Genomic DNA, 13631 nt, shown 5'->3' with positions numbered 1-13631 from the left:
TTGAGACAGGGTTTCACTGTCTTGTTTTGGAGGCTGTCCTGGAGCTCACTCCGTAGACCAGGCTGGCCTGGAACTCACAGAGATCTGCCTGCCTCTGCCTCCCAAGTGCTGAGATTAAAGGCATGGGCCACCAACCAGCGTTCAACAGATATTATCTAGGCTGTATTACTTTGGTGTTTATGTAGTCTGACTGGTTCAGTAAACTATACATTGAACCACTGTCCTGCATTTGTAGAGTGACAGATCAGGTGTGTGTTTAGAGTTAGGAGAGGAGAAAGATAAGAGTAATGTTTCAATAAAGTGATTTTTCTTTTTTCCTAAACAGAAGTTGTAAGAACAAGACTACGTGAAGAAGGAACAAAATACAGATCTTTTTTTCAGACACTGTCTCTGATTGTTAAAGAAGAAGGTTATGGGTCTCTTTACCGTGGTCTAACAACTCATCTGGTGAGACAGATTCCAAATACAGCCATTATGATGGCCACCTATGAATTGGTGGTCTACCTACTCAACGGATAGCAGCCTGGGCTGCCACGCTACAGAGCGGAAGACCAAAAGATCACGGTGGACCATGGAACCTTGAAGCCAGCCTGGTGGACAGAAGACAGTAGTTTGGAAACATATAACTGCTCTATGCCTGAGTTGGAAGTTTGGTTGTAGGAAGTAAAGTGCCACACTACATTAGGCTTTTGGTAAAGAAACCCTGGGCCACCTCTAAGAGAATGCTTTGAAAAGTATTGCTTTCTCAAAATTGCCATTTTCTCTACCATTGTTCACCAGCTATGTATTTTTTTTGTTTTGTTTTGTTTTTGGGTTTTTGGATGTTCAGAATATAGTGTTATTTCCATGAGCATTCTTTCAGTCTTAAAAAGTCATCTCCAAGTAGTTATCCAAAGATAGTACTGACCATTACAAATATCTAATTTGATATCTTCTGCAATACTGTAAAATAATGGTAGGTAGATCCTTAATACCATTTCCCTGAGAGGGTCCTGCCTGGTTTTAAGTTATTTGGCCTCAGTAGTCACTGTATTTTGACAACCAGTGAAATAGTACCTAAATATCATATGCATTTGCAGCGTTAAAATGTTTTGGTGACAGCTAACATTTATTATAATGTGGGCTTCAAATTAATATTAAATGCATGTGGTTAGTGTTGGTACAATAAAATAAGCTAGTGAATACTGACTCAGTGACTTAGAATATATCACCATGGTTTCTCCAATTGCACAACGCATGGATAGATCTGTAATGTGTTATCACATTCTCGTACCCACATGTTATTTACTTTAAAAGGAGAAAAGTTAACATTTGAGTCTATTTTACTTATTTTCCACATTAAGAATTTTAGCCTTTAAATTACTTCCTTGTCAGTATAGATTATTCTTGGTTGGTAGAGAAAATGGTAATTTTTCACTTTTGCCCTTTATAGGTCTCTTGAAGTGATACAAATATTTAGGACAACATGAACGTTACAAAAAGAGGTCCTCAGCTGTGTGATACAGCAAGTTTTAGTTGGCAAAGAGTCTGTCAATGAGTGTGCTGCATTGGACAAATTTTATTCTGTCCTAGATCCTGAATGCTTTATCATAAAGTCAGGCTAATTTTAGTTCTGTGTGTTAACAGGATATAGTTTTTAAATTTTGCTATTGAGTCAGAGACACCTTTTAATAATACTTTAGTTGTATTATATATGGCCATTATAAAGGTGTTTGCTGTAATACTATAGGTTTTCCAATGGATGTTGCTATACTGGTATATAAAACTTCTACAGTTAAACTCCACTGTGGTACTCATCAGTGTACCCTAACCTTACATTTTGTGCAATGGGCTTTCTCTTCAGAATGGCTATGTGAATGCACTTTGTGGCCTTTTAAGGGGATAGACTTAGGAGAGAACTCATGGTTTTTTTGTTTTGTTTTTAACATTGTTATGTATTAGGCAGAAGCAGTATTCATAACATTATTCTGGATTTTTAGATGTTTGGAGATCTTACAGTATTTTAAGTGTGCTGTGTACTGTGTAATGTCACAATACTTTGAAAAGGCTACATGCCATTGGAAGCTTTCTCTGCTGTCACCAAGTGAAGCTTAATGCCCTCTTAAATTTCTCACCTTCCTTGTAATCAATAACTGGATGTTCTTGAGGTGCTCAATTGGAATTAAAATATTCCAATCTCTTTGGAGACCAAAGGCAAGTTCAGTTTGTTACCTTTGGAATTGCAGCTTTGGCATTTATTGCATTGCATGGAACATACCAAAAATAAATCCTCACCTAAGGGTTTATCTTCAATCTGTAGAGAAGGTCTCAGGCTATAGTGTTTGCCTCTTCAGGTGCCATTGATACTGCCTAATACAGTGCCACTTGCTCTGTGAAGATCCATACTCTTAGTTGTGTTGAATGTAGGACATGTTCTCCTGTGTTACACAGCTCTCAAATGATGAAGAATGACAAGAAAACCAGCATCTAAGGAACAGCTTGTGTAGTTGTAGCAAATCCATAATAAGTGTCCTTCAAGGATGAACATGTATTATTCTTTATTTTGCTAGTAAAATTTAACATTAACCTCAGTGTGTTGTACTCAGCTTTTATAGTGTCTGTATGTGTTCTGCAGGAAAAGGGTTTAAAGTCTTAATATTGACTCTGAAAGCAGGGTTGGAAAGGAGCAATGGAATCTGTTTTTGTTTTTCCCAAGTACAGTCTGCCATAGTTTACTTTATTGACAGATAATTCCAAAAAAGAAAATCATATATGTGTTATATATAATTTGTCTCTGAAGTATTTCATTGAAGATTATCTTAATTGTAATGTCTAAAAAGCTGTGTATACTCTGAACATTGGGTTTTTAAAAACTGTTTTCAATCTAATAATTGTTTTAAATGTCTTAGAGAGCTGTGTGGACCTTGTTGTATACTTTTGTTGTGGTCTTTTCAGAAAATTGAAGTTGTTCAGTCAGGCTGAAGCAATAGCTACTGGAAGCCAACCTCACACAGCAGGGACTCTGCCGCTGTGTCTCAAAGGCTTGAAATTAAGATATTCTAGTTGGTGAATTGCTGAGCTGTAATGGGATACCATACAGTGCTTTAAATTTCCAGGGAATATCTACTACCAAATTTCTGTCTTTGTGTTTTGTTTTGTGTTATGGTTAGTGTCTCTTGTTGCTCAAAATGACCTTGAACTCCAGATTCTCCTGCCTCTGCCTTCTAAGTGCTGGCATTACAGACACCTCCCTACCCCAGCCCTCTCCATGCTCACCCTTTCCCAAATCTCAATATGCAACTCTAGAACCAGCCTGATTGACTAGAGGGGTCTCAAGCTGGCTTGTAATTCTGAAGCTATGACAGCATTGTTAGGTCGCGTAGCCCACCCAGCCTTTTGTCTCCTAAACCTGGATGTCTGCTGTGTGATAACCTTGTTAGGATGAGCACAGTTTGGGGTGTTCAAAAGAATAAATGTTCATTTACTAAAGTGTCTTTTTAAAATCACCACAAAATAGTGATTTCAATATGAAGAACTTAGGTGGAGGAATCAATGCCCCCTTTCTCTAAGGACTTTCTTCATACCTCTCTGTTTACATGCTCTCTGTCCAAACTGCTAGTGTTATAGGGACATAACTCATTTCTCCTCACTGATCATGACTTTTAACATTCCGAAGAATCTAACTATGTCTGATTTAAATAGGACAGAATTTACCATATATAATAAAGTGTGCTTTCTGCCCCTTGCATACCTTCTCTACCATAACTTTGTTTCTCCTTAACTGTACCTTGATTTCTATGCTACCCATTTTAGAAACTAAAAAGCCTAGTTCTACTCAGTTATGTTAAACTTTCTGAATGTACCCCAGTGGATGTGAACTAAATTATACCAATCACTCATAGTTTAGTCAGCTTTTAAAAGAGCTGATGAGTTTTGCCCATCCATGAGTGTTGCTATTGCATTTTTGTACATGGCTGCAGATTATGTGCATTTTTTCTGTATTTATGTTAACTAGCTGACTTGTACTTGAATTAAAATCAAACAAATTAAAAGTGCTTTTGAAAATGTGGTTTTTAAAGTATATATCTTAATATTTTGTTATGGTAAAGATAAAATCATTGTACTATATGTAGAGTTAGGCATTAGACTCATTTATTCATACAGTGAACTCTCTATCCATTAGATCTGATAGTATCTATGGATATCAAAAGGTCAGGTAATGTAACTCCTTCATGGCTTGGTTAAAAAAATAACTTTTTTGTGGTGTGATAAGTATGTTGATATTTGAGTCTAGTGCTTTTCACATATAAAAACATCCAATTTATAGAGCATTGAACAATTAGAATCTGATTAGATATTAGATTGATGCACTCTGTCTAGGTTGTAACATTTTTGCATTAACTTTTTGTTATAATTGTAGATTTCAGGAAAGTTAGTATTTTCCAAACCAAAGGGCCCATAGAATAACCAGGTGAGCCCATGCATATTTGTGGATAGAGTAGATAGGTGATAAAGGCAGACAGGATGGCTGAGCAGGTGAAGGTACTTGCTGCCCAGCCTGACTTCCTGGCTTACTTAGGTCCTTGAGAGTCGCATGATGGGAAGCAAAAGAAAAAAAAAAATCCCTGCAAGTTGTCCTCTGACTTCTCCTCACACACTGTGGCACTCTTGCTCCAGCACACACACTAAATAATACTTCTTGTTTTAACTGAATTGTGCTCCTAGTGTCATGTTTTCCCTGAGTTCCCATCAGCAGCAAGCACAACACGCTTTTTCACAGGCACGGAGGCCAGGTCAAATTGATCTTTGGGCTTGTAGCTGGTGTATAAAGTTGAACAGTTTGTGCTGCTAGTGGTATTCTTGGCACTGAAGACACACTGACAAAATAATAGTAGATACTGATATGATTTAGTTCATGTCTCATGTTAAGGGTGGAAGTGCTCATGTCTTACTAAGGGTCAAGAGCTATGGCAGGCAACTTGTAAAACTCAAGGCATTTTCATTATGCACATCTTCTTGGTTAAATTTTTTCGCAAGGTGCTGTTGTGGATGCAATTGTTTTCTTTATTGCCTCCTTAAGTATGTTTCTTACAGGTGTGTAGAAAGGCTGCTAGGTTTTAAGTTAAGACCTCTAGTGCAATTGAATAAGAGACTAGAAAATGGACACCTTTGAAATCATATTAACAAAAATACAGGTTTGTTGTGTAGCCTTGATGATGGTGAGATGTATTCTTTCTATTGAGTGTCTTTAGGACTTTTAACATGAAGGGGATAACACGTATCGATATATGTATATTGAGCCATCTCTGCATATCTGGACTAAATAAACCCAGCTTGATAATTGCATGTGGTCTTTTCTAATCTAAATGTATTCTTGAATTCTGTTTGCTGATAGTTGGCTGAGAATGTTTGCATCTATGTTCATCAGGGAAATTGATCTGAAATTTTCTTTTGTTGTCACATCTTTGTTCAGGTTTGGTATCAAGTTAATAGTAGCACTTTAGAATTTGGTAATGTTTCTTCCTTTTCTATCTCATGGAATATTTGAAGAAGCACTGGTTTTAATGCTTGTAAGGTCTGATAAAATTCACCTGTGAATCCATCTGGACCTTAAGTTACTACTACCATAATTGCTCATCTTCATGTTATTTTTGTAGGTCATACACATCTATAAATTCATCCATTTCTCACAGCATTTCCAGTTCAGTGGAATATAAGTTTTTTTTATTTGTTTGTTTGGGGTTTTTTTGTTTTTGTTTTTTTCGAGACAGAGTTTCTCTGTAGGTTTGGAGGCTATCCTGGAACTCTTTTTGAAGACCAGGCTGACCTCAAACTCAAGAGATCCGCCTGCCTCTGCCTCCGCTTCCCAAGTGCTGGGATTAAAGGCATGGCCACTACCACCGCCCAGCAGAATGTAAGTTTTTAAGACCTAATGATGTTATAAATTTCATCAGTATCTCTTGTAATGACTTCCTTTTCATCTCTTTTTTTGTAATTCCTGTTTCTTTTGTTCTGGCTAGGAGCTTAACAACTCCATTTAGCTGTTCAAATAACCAGCTTTTTGTTTCATTCTATTGTTTCTATTTCATTAATTTCTTCCCTGATATTGTTGTTTTCATTTGGGGTTTGGCTTATTTTTGTGTTTTCAAGGCGTCTCTAATTTCTTTCTGTGGAAACCAATAGCTGTAAACTGCCCTCTCAGAACCACCTTCAGTATTTTTGATGGGTTTGGGCATGCTGTGTCTTCATACTCACTCTTTCTTAATTTCCTTCTTTGTTTCAGTTATTCATCATCCAGTGTGGTTGTATTTAGTTGACATAAGTTTGCACATGCCCAATAGTTTCTCTCTTTAAAAAAATCACATTTATTTGAGTGCACACAACAAAGAGGAGAGAGAATAAGTAAAACCACAGGACAATAACCCTATTCCTGTCGGCACTCATTTGTTAGCAGGAATTTTGCAGAGTGGCACCTATGCAGACTTCTGCAGTTTAGGTGACTGCTGATTTACAGGTCAAGGTAGAGCCTTGTCCCCTGGGATCCAACTCCCCTTGTGACCAGGTATGTGTTATCCAGTGGGGCATAGAACTCAGTCTGGGTCATGTGAATTAGGATGGGACCTTATCTGGTGAGTGTCAAGATATAAATATATCTTAAGAATAAATTTATCAACCTGGAGAGACAGCTCAGCAGTTAACAAGCACTGGCTGCCCTTGTGTAGAGGACGAGTTCAATTCCCAGCACCCTCTAGGTGTTTTACAGCAGTGTATGACTCCAGTTCTAGAAGTCCCAGCTCCCCCCTGCATGCTTCCACAGACAGCATACACATGTAGTACACATACAAGCAACCAAACATACATACACAACAAAACATCCAAAAGGAATAAAAACAAAAGGAGAAATTGTAAAGGTTGAATATATCAACACCATCTTAATTGATACAAAGAAAAAGTAAATAATCCCTTTAGAAAGGTATATCAAGATAACTGGAATCGCCTCCCCAATACTTGAAATTAAACGATGTACTATAACACATCAAGGAAGAAATTATGAGCTCTGTTAGAAAACAATGTTGGAAGTAAGCAATAGTAAAAAACATCAATTTTCAGAAAAAAAATATGCCCCAAAGAGTAGAGAATAGCTTAAATTGTTATAACAAGGGAGAGACAGACTCAATGATGTAAGCTGCTACCTTAAGCTAGAAAAAGATCAAATTCCTAAGTAAAAGGAAGGGAATAAAGGTGATAAAGCAGTCAAATAAAAAGTGGAAAACAACTGTAACATCAACAGCCACTTTTAAGTAGCAGTTCCCAGCTGGGGGAGGCAGAGGCAGGTGAATGTCTGTGAGTTCAAGGCCAGCCTGTTCTAGAGAATGAATTCCAGGACAGCCAGGGCTATGTAGAGAAAACCTGAAGGGTGGTGAACAAGAGCTGTAACTGCTTAGAGTTCTTTGAAATGGGTCAGTGCAGTACATCTTCCTGCCCATCGGGCAGTGTGTGACTTCCTGCAGGGAAATTACAGAATGAAATCCAAACTTTCATCTTTGAAGGGACTTGGTATCTGGTCACTATTCCCTGTGGGTCCTCTGTATCTGTCCAGTTATACCAAATTGACCAAGAGAAGAAGTGGATCTTTGAGACACCATCATATCCCTACCTGTTGTCCTTAGGAAACAAACTCATCTTTCTGTGAATGACAGTCAACTCCGTTGACAAAAACAGTGACTCATCTTGCCTCCTTAGACATGAGCCAATGTGGCAAATTCATCTTATAATCCAAATAAGCCGTTTGCAGGAGTGCCCCTGTCTTTGAAGATTTGGGCCTCTAAGTTTGCGGAGCCCAAAAGTTGCAAGCCCCAGAGAGTGATTCACAGACTCAGCCCCGTAGACCATGTGTTGCTGTCTGTCACCGGGCATTCAGAACCACACAGTCTTTCATCGTTGGTGTGTGTGCTACCTTGCTGTCTCATATAGTTGAGTGTTACTTGTGGGCCAAAGCTTCAGGTATACCTTCATTAGACCATTATAATGACCACTAAGGCCAGCTTAGGTGCTACATTGCATGATAAAGGAGTTCTGAGGTCACAGGCCCAACTCCCAGGCTTCTCTGTAAAGTGTCTCCTCCCCTGCCACCCCCCCCCCTTTGACATGCAGACCAGTCTTAGTTCTCAGATGGTGGTGCTGGTGAGACAAGCAGAAAAACCAAACACATGAAATCCAGGTCTGATTCTGTTAGAACACGTTCCTGAACCTTCTCAAATGCAAGACACTGTATAAAGCCAGCTTCTCAACGGTTTCCTGGTCTCAAGAAATGGTACCATGCTTGGCACTTAGCTTCAGCCACCATTAATGGAGAATGGCCACTAGGTGGCAGCAATAGCTACATCAGATCTAACAGGCCCATGCTGTTGAACCCAGGGATCAGTCCATCTCAATGGGGAAGATTACTGCTGCACCTGTTTTGAGTACTAGGGTAGGAATTTAAGTTTTTCGAAGGTCTCACTTGCAGATGGCCCTATGGATGGTCGTGTTCCTTCCAAATCAGAGCTCGGCCTGGACATACCAGATCTACCTTGGTTAGGCATTTCTGGACAACCTATCTCTAATGTTCAAGAAAAATAAAACCTGCTAAGTCACTAGATTTTACATTTCTCTTACCAAAAAAAAAAAATGAGAAAAATGCAGCTCATCTTAATTGTATGATCATGGAAATGTTAATAAGATGGCAAATTGTAAGGATCACCAAAACTGCTAATACTTGCACATACAAGCATTCTTGAAGGTTTTAATCATGTTTTACTAGCCATGTAAGGACCAGATCACTCCAAGCATATACATTTTACCAGAGGGTAGGGAGCAATACCATCCTCTGCATGCTCATCTTTTGGGTTAGTATATCTTGATATGAAGGTAATGAAAAAAGCTGCAGGCAGACCTCACTCATGGACTTGGAGCAAACTGAAGTTATTTCTAGCTCTATGAAGGTCCATTTTGATTTCTTTTTAAATGGGATCTCTCTGTAACTCAGACTGGCCTGAACTATTTATGTAGACCAGGCTGGTTTCAAACTTACAGCCACCTGCTTCTGTCTCCTGAATGGTAGGGTTACAAGACTGATCTACCATGCCTGGCATTCATGACATTAAAAAAAAGTATTTTGTGTGTGTGTGTGTGTGTGTGTGTGTGTGTGTGTGTATGCCTGCTTATACCTGCATAAGTCAGGAGGTTGTCATATTCCCCTGGAGCTCAAGTTGCAGGTGGTCGTGAACTGTTTGACTTGGGTGCTGAGAACCAAATCCTGGGCCTTTACAAAGAGCAACAGCACACTTTGGCACCAACCTGCTCATGGCATTTTGTAAAAAGATAGTCGTGACAAAGTTGGGTTAATCCCAAGGATTCCAGGTTCATTGTTAAATTTACATCTGGCCAGCCATTGATGGTGCACACCTTTTATTCCAGCACTCAGGAGGCAGAGGCAGATAGATCTCTGTGAGTTCAAGACCAGCCTGGTCTACAGAGTGAGTTCCAGGACAGCCAATCCTGTCTGGAAAAAAGAAGTGAACACATCTCATCTAAAGTTTAGTGAAGAAAATGCATATGACCCTCGTAAAAGCATTCAGCAAAACCTGGTATTGGCTCCCAATTACTCAGAAAACTAGAGAAGGCGGCAATTTTCCTTGATTTAAAAATATTTTCCCATCATTAGGGAAATGGATCTCTGAGCCTCACTGGCTAGCCACCAGTGAACGAGTGAGAGACCCTGTCTCAAAATACAAGGTGTTCCCTGAAGAAAGACACCTGAGGTTGACCCCTGACCTCCACTTGCACTCAGACATGAATGTACATACCCATGAACACATAAATATTCAAAATAACCAGTAGAACAAAAGTCCTAAATAACCCGGGCTCTTGTCAAGAGAGGAGAGGCAAGTGACATTGCAATTACAAAGTTGGAGATAATTAAAGACTATCTGGCTTGACCACAGATACAGAGAAAACAGTGTGGCTGCAGGCAGAGCCAAGAACAGACATACATACAGCAGAATCTTGACTGGAAGATGGGTGTGGTGGTCCCAGCACTTGGAAGGCTTGGGTAGGAGATTGAGCGGTTGAAGCCAGCCTGGACTACATAACAAAACACTTCAAAGGGGAAGAAAAGAAAAAACTTATTTAGATCATAAATAGCATGACAAAAACTGAACGGACCATCCAACAAAATGCTATTGGCTCAATGATTCTCCATGTGAAAAGTTAGCAAACTGGATATTCATCTCCAGTTGGTACACACCTTGTACCCTAGACTCCTTCCCAGGTGGGTTAGACCTGCTTGTGGCAGGCTGACGTTTTACAACTGTGAGAAATCATAGGAGAAAAGTCTTTGTAGACTTGTGCGAGAAAAGGTTTTTCTGAGTGAAACATTTAAGTGCACACCAGACAGGAAATGACTGGTAATTTAGTCTCCATTAAACTTTAGAACTTCTTTTCCTCAAAGTACTTCACAAAAAGGAAAATCTAATCCAAAGCCTGGAAATATTTGCAATACATATAACTGTCAAGGGATAGAATCACAATACATAAAAACTTCTATGAATCAGTCAGTTAAAGGCAACCCAATAAAAATCTGGACAAGAGTCCTAAGTAGGCATTTTACAGGAGAATAAAACCACAATAAATGTGGGGGGAAAGTTCATCTTAGTGGCAATTACAAAACAGCAAGTTAAATTGCAATGAAATGTGATTTTAAATCAGAAATGCATAAATTAGTAAATCCGTATCAAATGGAGGTGGAACAAAGAAAGTCTTAGGTGCTGCAATTGCCTAAAGTGAGACTATATCAACACTGGAAAAATATGTGTTGTACAGTTGATGCTAATAGCATATAAGCTGGCCAGTCTGCTCCTAGACACAGACCCCAGAGAAAACATAGCTCAGATGTTCCAGGAGTCACACAAGAATGTGCATAGCAGCCTGGTTGCCATAGCAAAAACAGTGAAAACACTCCCAGCGTCCAAGAATAGGAGAATGGAGAAATTCACATGAGGGAAAATGAATGAACTCCAAGACCAGGCTGACTCAGTCCAGGGACCTGATTTTGAGTAGGAAAAGTAAATCATAACGGTAAACAGAAAAGTAACCCACAGCTGAAAGATCAAACTTGCAAACTGCAACAATGTATTTAGGCAAGCAAGGTCCCTGGCAGTATGGTGCAGAAAGCCAAGAGAATGATAAACAAATTCTTGATGATAGTCATCTTGGGCAGGAGAAGAATTTTTTTCTGTCACTGCATACCAAACTACCCCCAGACTTCACTTAGATATTAGGTAATAAGCTGTTCGCTTGTTTTCATTAGTTTGTAGGGATCCAGGAGTCTGGGTCCTCCATCGCAAGGGTCCTCCTAAGCTCTCTCTCTCCCTCGGGGCTGAGGCAGTCGAGGAGGGATCTGCTCCCACGCTCTCCTGTAAGAACTGCTGGGCCCTGTCCCCGCCATTGCTGGGCTGAAGGTTCTGGATCCATAGTAGTTTGTCCTTGACTTCTGAGCTCAGGGAAACTCTAAACCCCTAAACATTTTCCCATGGTGCCCATAGGAGGCACAGCCTGGTGTGGCATTTTCCCATGGTGACCATAGGAGGCACAGCCTGGTGTGGCATTTTCCCATGGTGCCCATAGGAGGCACAGCCTGGTGGGGCACTTCTTGGAGCCGGAGCCTTTCTCCCCAGCGCCTCATCTTTTGCCACTCACTGGTCACACCCTTCCCATCCCCTGGACAGTTGGCTCACAGAGCTTCTGGCAGACAGGGCTTTCTCCCTGTTTACATCCGGGCACCTGACTCGGGACCCAGCACATGAGCAGGTATAGCAGACGTTTCTGTGGTGAAACATGGTTGCCATGGAAAAGTAGTGCTCCCAATGGGGTGAGGTTATAAAGAATGGTGGTGGGTGGGGGGAAATCACTTTTAAGAGTTTTGGGATTTCAGATAACAGGTTGTATATTTGTGGTGGCTTAAAATACCCATCATTACTGGGAGACATTTCTTTTTTCCAAATGAGACTTTTCATCTTGAAAAAAATTTCAACCTACTAAAGTTGCTTAATATATGTCCTCCATTTATTAACTCATTTGTTAACATCTTGATACATTTACTCTATGTGTGTGCACACACGCAGCACACTCTTGTGTGTTAGGCAACAGAGTCCATGAAGATGTCCACATCCTAATCTCAAGACATGGGGATTAAGATTCCTTATCAGCAGACCTTAAGCTGAGAGGTTATCCTGGGCTATTAAAGCAAATCCAGTTCAATCACAAGTGTCTTTGTAACTGAGAAGAAAGAGGGGAGAGAGAGGATAAGAAATAGTCAGCCAGCTCTTACTGGTTTTTAAGATGAGGGGGGCCATGAGCCAAAGAATTCAGGCAAATTCTGGAAGCTCAAAAAGGCAAAAAAAGAGAAAAAGAAGAAGAAAACCCCAGATTTTTCTGCTGGAGTTTCCAGAAAAGAATGCAGGCTAGTGAGGCCCATCTGAAACCTCTGGCTTTCATGACTGAGAGACAGTAAGTCTGGCTTCCTAAACGCCACCAGTTTGGTGGTAGTCTGTTGTGTTGGTCGGCTTTCTTTTGCAGTGAGTGACAATCACTTTGTATGGAATAAGGTTTATGTTGCCTCATGGCTTTGGAGGCTTCAGTCAGTGGTCTGTTGGTTCCATGGCTTTTGTGCCAATGGCAAGACAGACTATCTGGACAAGTGTACGTGACTGGGGGGGTCCCTTGCCCCCGACCCATTTTGGTTACTTGGCCTTTTAATCTACTCTTTGGACCTGTTGGCTGCTGGACCTGGTTCCCCTCTGTCCCCTCTTCCCTCCGCCACCCTCCTCACATGACATACAGCTCAGTCAGGACATGTCTACTCCAGTCTCTCCCAGATGTCCCTGCTACACTCTCTTCCACCGTACCTAGAAGCAGTCATGTCTCTTCTTTTCCTTTTGTTTCTTTCTTTCATTCACAGTGTTCCTCCAAGCTCTCTGCTTCAGTTCCTGCTCTGACTTTCCTGGGTGAGCTGTATGCATAAACTAAGCCCTCCCCCCCCAGTTGCCCTAGGTCAGAGAGGTTTATTACAGCAACAGAAAAGCAACTAGGACCAAACTGCAGCATTTTGTCCAAGTAACTACACTGTGTGCAGGTCATGTATGCATGTTTGCTCAGATTTTCCCTTCTAAGTTTCTTGTTGTTTCGCTTTTGATCATTTGGCAGGGATCAGCACATTGTTTCATATAATAGCAATACAGTGGTCCAGCTCAGGAAAACTGGTATCAGGCAGTACATCTGCTATCCATGTTCAGCACATACTCAATTGTGCCTGTCTGGTTCACAATCTCACATAGTTATCACATCTTTTTGAGACACTAATATTTTTGAGAGCACAGGCTAATTCTTGCGTAGGGTGGTCCACAATTATAGTCTGTCTTATTTGTCCCTTATGCTTACATTGGCATGGTATGGGAGGGAAGCGATACCACAGGGCATTTTTTTATTTTAAATTTTACTTATTATTATCACGTGTGTATCTACATGTATATGATGTGTGCATGAACATGTGTCCCACGGCATGCATATGTGAAGGTCAGGTGACAACTGTCAGTTCTCTTTCCACTGTGGGT

At 40.3% G+C, this 13631-nt stretch overlaps 1 protein-coding gene across 1 annotated transcript in view; it reads left to right on the top strand.

Moving 5' to 3' along the window:
• Positions 1-5325, top strand: part of Slc25a36 (solute carrier family 25 member 36) — a 32717-nt gene extending 27392 nt beyond the window's left edge. The window contains exon 7 of the mRNA XM_040739541.1: positions 326-5325. Within this exon, the coding sequence (XP_040595475.1) occupies positions 326-519 (194 nt within the window). The 3' untranslated portion in view covers positions 520-5325. The remainder of the gene's footprint in view (positions 1-325) is intronic.
• Positions 5326-13631: the final 8306 nt, after the last annotated feature.

Source organism: Mesocricetus auratus, unplaced genomic scaffold (assembly GCF_017639785.1).
Source record: "Mesocricetus auratus isolate SY011 unplaced genomic scaffold, BCM_Maur_2.0 Super-Scaffold_100691, whole genome shotgun sequence".
NCBI lineage: Eukaryota > Metazoa > Chordata > Mammalia > Rodentia > Cricetidae > Mesocricetus > Mesocricetus auratus.
This window is presented reverse-complemented; position numbering and strand designations above follow the sequence as displayed.